Genomic DNA, 5,000 nt, shown 5'->3' on the forward strand with positions numbered 1-5,000 from the left:
AGAGGAGGCAGGTAGCCTAGTGGTTAGAGTGTAGAGGAGGTAGGTAGCCTAGTGGTTAGAGTGTCGAGGTGCCACTAGACTTGACGAGTTAAATAAAGGTTAAATGAATTAAACATATAAAAGTCTGACTGTGTGTGTGTCCTGTCTCTAGCTGTGGTGTGTTTGCAGCGTTTCGGGTTGGGTTGTCTGGTGGTCGTTGTCTCTACATCACTCTCACTGGAGCTCACAATACGCTGGGCCTTCCGACCAGCACGCCTCAAGAATGGCTTCCTAAAACACACACACACACACACACAGGTCAGATCGAGAGACAGACAGGCGGGTCAGATCGAGACAGACAGACAGACTCACAGCCAGGTCAGATAGAGACAGACAGACGGGTCAGATAGACAGACAGATGGGTCAGATAGACAGACAGACAGACAGACGGGTCAGATAGAGACAGACAGACAGACGGGTCAGATAGAGACAGACAGACGGGTCAGATAGAGACAGACAGACGGGTCACAAACAACATTTGAAGACCAGAAAGGTAATGCCACCAGTCTGACCTGGCTGTGTTGTTGCTCTGCTGCTGGGGAGGAGGAGGAGGAGGGACGATGAAGATGTTCTCTTCATCACTGTCCTGCTCTCTCAGACAGGACAGGGCTTTGGTCTTCGCCCCGCAGCTCTCTCCTACCATCTGCTGTGCTTCTCTTTCTCCCTCTGGAACAGGGGAAGGGAGGCCGGGAGGAGAGGAAGAGGACGTTTTCATATCAGTGTGGAAGAAAAGAGGAGAGGAAGAGGATGTTTTCATATCAGTGTGGAAGAAAAGAGGAGAGGAAGAGGATGTTTTCATATCAGTGTGGAAGAAAAGAGGAGAGGAAGAGGACGTTTTCATATCAGTGTGGAAGAAAAGAGGAGAGGAAGAGGACGTTTTCATATCAGTGCAGAAGAAAAGAGGAGAGGAAGAGGACGTTTTCATATCAGTGCGGAAGAAAAGAGGAGAGGAAGAGGACGTTTTCATATCAGTGCGGAAGAAAAGAGGAGAGGAAGAGGACGTTTTCATATCAGTGCGGAAGAAAAGAGGAGAGGAAGAGGACGTTTTCATATCAGTGCAGAAGAAAAGAGGAGAGGAAGAGGACGTTTTCATATCAGTGCGGAAGAAAAGAGGAGAGGAAGAGGACGTTTTCATATCAGTGCGGAAGAAAAGAGGAGAGGAAGAGGACGTTTTCATATCAGTGCGGAAGAAAAGAGGAGAGGAAGAGGACGTTTTCATATCAGTGCGGAAGAAAAGAGGAGAGGAAGAGGACGTTTTCATATCAGTGCAGAAAAAAAGAGGAGAGGTCACAGTTTAGACGGTGAGATAAAGGGAGAGAGAGAAGCACATAGAAGACACTACTGGTGACAGTCAGAGCAAATTGACCATATGACCGCAGAGAAGACACCTGATTCAGCTAACTAATCTATCTAGGAGAAGCTAGACCCCCCACCTGATTCAGCCTGATTCAGCTAGCTAATCTATCTAGGAGAAGCTAGACCCAGAGCTCCAACACACCTGACTCAGCTAGCTACTCTATCTAGGAGAAGCTAGACCCCCCACCTGATTCAGCTAACTAATCTATCTAGGAGAAGCTAGACCCCCCCCCACCTGATTCAGCTAGCTAATCTATCTAGGAGAAGCTAGACCCACAGCTCCAACACACCTGATTCAGCTAACTAATCTATCTAGGAGAAGCTAGACCCCCCCCCCACCTGATTCAGCTAGCTAATCTATCTAGGAGAAGCTAGACACAGAGCTCCAACACACCTGATTCAGCTAACTAATCTATCTAGGAGAAGCTAGACCCCCCACACCTGATTCAACTAGCTAATCTATCTAGGAGAAGCTTGACCCAGAGCTCCAACACACCTGATTCAGCTAGCTAATCTATCTAGGAGAAGCTAGACCCCCCACACCTGATTCAGCTAGCTAATATATCTAGGAGAAGCTTGACCCAGAGCTCCAACACACCTGATTCAGCTAGCTAATCTATCTAGGAGAAGCTAGACCCCCCACACCTGATTCAGCTAGCTAATATATCTAGGAGAAGCTTGACCCAGAGCTCCAACACACCTGATTCAGCTAACTAATCTATCTAGGAGAAGCTAGACCCAGAGCTCCAACACACCTGATTCAGCTAGCTAATCTATCTCGGCCCTGGCCTGCTGAGCAGGAACGGAGCAAGAGCCTGAACGCCCAGATCACTCGCTCTTCAGGGGGAGAGAAGTCTCTCACCTCTTGGCCGGGGGTTTGGGGCTGGAGGGCTCAACGATGGACAGGTCAGAGGAAGAGGTGCTGGCGAAAACCTGTTTTCGGTTGTCAGGGGAGATCCAGGCCTCCAACTTCCGGTTCTGTTTGCCGTAGGTCTTCATGAACAACGGTCGGCCTGCTCGGTTCATCTTTACTCTTTTTTTTGCAGGGTCCGTTTCACCAACAAGAAGATCGGGAACCGACTGTCAAATGACAAAATAATGGTGACAAGGGGCGTATTCGTTATGTATACCGTTGACCGTTAAAGAACCACACGGAAGCAAAACGAGGGTTTCTATTGGACAAATTCAGGTAGGCGCCTCCCTGTTTCGTTCCGTACGCTTCCGTTTAATAAACGTTTTATAACAGACTTGGCGTAATGAATACGCCCCAGTTGACATATTAGGACTAAACGTTACTTAGTTTATATCCTCTATGCTTCCGTTTTTCTCAATTCATGTAACGTTAGCCAGCGACAGGAAAATAACATCCGGGGAAAAAAGTGTCAACTTTACATTGTGATTTGATTTTACTATGACTAGTCAGCTTAACTATAATACCTAACAAAACAGTCTCTCTCCATAGATACATGGGTATAATTTACTTTTTTTGTGTTGTTGTTGACAGAGTAACGTTACAATGTTTATCTCCCCCCACCGTTACTGTCGTAACAGTAAACTCGGTTATCGTCCACAATCTGACAAAATACTCACCAAACTCAAACATTACCGTGGTAACCGTCTCTATCCGTTATCATACCTTTTTATTTTTTGATTTAAAGCTAAAATTAATTCATTTAGTTACGGGATGAAATATAAGTCTTTATTCCGTTTTCAACAACAGCTCAGGATAGAGTCCCGCTCCCCCGGTTCAAACGACACGACGCTTTCTCATTGGTCGAAACTCCACCGGATGTGAGGTTGTCTAAATATAAAACACGTTAGAAGCACTTCCTCAAACAGCGCCGCTGTCGGGACGGAAGGTGCGTCGAAAACTTAATGTGGACACTATAAATATATTATATATAAATAAATATATACATTTTCAGGACATAATAAAAAATAAATAAAAAATAGATACCTCGATATCAATGTAAGGTTGAATATGACGTGATATATTCTTTGTATTTCAATGTTTTTTAGTTTCAAGCAGAATTGTTGTCACTCATTCTGGAAGGTTGAAATGTAACCAAGGAAACCAGCTGGTTCCCATTGAGCCAGTACAGAAAAATATATTTATTGAGTATATGTCAAAATTAAAATCAAATGATATTTGTCACGTACACATATTTTGCAAAAGTTTTCGTGGGTGTTGCAAAATTCAACAGTGCAGTAACACCTAACAAAACAAAACAATACACGCACACCCCCCCCCCAATTTTTTTTTAAAAATAATTACATTAAGAAATGTAGAGATGTTAGGGCGAACAATGTCAGAGTTCAGAATATAAACATATTACATATGTATATGATGGTGTGTATAGACAAAATTGACTTTATATGAATAGAGAAGTGGACAGCAGTAGTTATATAGGATGAACTAGAATACAGTATATACATATGAAGTGGACAGCAGTAGTTATATAGGATGAACCATGACTAGAATACAGTATATATATATATATATATGAAGTGGACAGCAGTAGTTATATAGGATGAACCATGACTAGAATACAGTATATATATATATGAAGTGGACAGCAGTAGTTATATAGGATGAACCATGACTAGAATACAGTATATATATATATATGAAGTGGACAGCAGTAGTTATATAGGATGAACCATGACTAGAATACAGTATATATACATATGAAGTGGACAACAGTAGTTATATAGGATGAACCATGACTAGAATACAGTATATATATATATATGAAGTGGACAGCAGTAGTTATATAGGATGAACCATGACTAGAATACAGTATATATATATATATGAAGTGGACAGCAGTAGTTATATAGGATGAACCATGACTAGAATACAGTATATACATATGAAGTGGACAGCAGTAGTTATATAGGATGAACTAGAATGGTGGAGCAGGGTAGAGTACCGGGTGGTAGCAGGGTAGAGTACCGGGTGGTGCAGGGCAGAGTACCGGGTGGTAGCAGGGCAGAGTACCGGGTGGTAGCAGGGTAGAGTACCGGGTGGTAGCAGGGTAGAGTACCTGGGTGGTAGCAAGGTAGAGTACCGGGTGGTAGCAGGGTAGAGAACCGGGTGGTAGCAGGGTAGAGAACCGGGTGGTAGCAGGGTAGAGTACCGGGTGGTAGCAGGGTAGAGGACCGGGTGGTAGCAGGGCAGAGTACCGGGTGGTGCAGGGCAGAGTACCGGGTGGTAGCAGGGCAGAGTACCGGGTGGTAGCAGGGCAGAGTACCGGGTGGTAGCAGGGCAGAGTACCGGGTGGTAGCAGGGCAGAGTACCGGGTGGTAGCAGGGCAGAGTACCGGGTGGTAGCAGGGCAGAGTACCGGGTGGAGCAGGGTAGAGTGTGTGTGTGTGTGACAGAGTAACAAATCATGAATGATAAAAGTATGATATTTGTTCAAAGTTTATATTTTCACGTTGAAGGAGTCAATTTTCAAAGTCGGTTCAAAAAAATGTTTTAAAAATCTATGTTTATGTCGGGTTCAGGTGACAAGCTGCAGGTCTGTCCAGGGGCGTGTCCGGTTCACTGGAGCCAGGGGCGTGTCCGGCTGGAGCCAGGGGGCGTGTCCGGTTCACTGGAGC

The 5,000-nt window shown here is 44.7% G+C and overlaps 1 protein-coding gene across 1 annotated transcript in view; it reads right to left on the bottom strand.

Annotated features, from left to right (window-relative positions):
• Window positions 1–3,206, bottom strand: part of LOC135536525 (uncharacterized) — a 34,074-nt gene extending 30,868 nt beyond the window's left edge. Inside the window, exons 1-4 of the mRNA XM_064962833.1 lie at window positions 2,986–3,206; window positions 2,258–2,475; window positions 552–705; window positions 130–270 (exon numbers count right to left, since the gene is read on the bottom strand). Of these exons, the coding sequence (XP_064818905.1) occupies window positions 130–270; window positions 552–682 (272 nt within the window). The 5' untranslated portion in view covers window positions 683–705; window positions 2,258–2,475; window positions 2,986–3,206. The remainder of the gene's footprint in view (window positions 1–129; window positions 271–551; window positions 706–2,257; window positions 2,476–2,985) is intronic.
• Window positions 3,207–5,000: the final 1,794 nt, after the last annotated feature.

This window comes from Oncorhynchus masou, unplaced genomic scaffold (genome assembly GCF_036934945.1).
Source record: "Oncorhynchus masou masou isolate Uvic2021 unplaced genomic scaffold, UVic_Omas_1.1 unplaced_scaffold_628, whole genome shotgun sequence".
Lineage (NCBI taxonomy): Eukaryota > Metazoa > Chordata > Actinopteri > Salmoniformes > Salmonidae > Oncorhynchus > Oncorhynchus masou.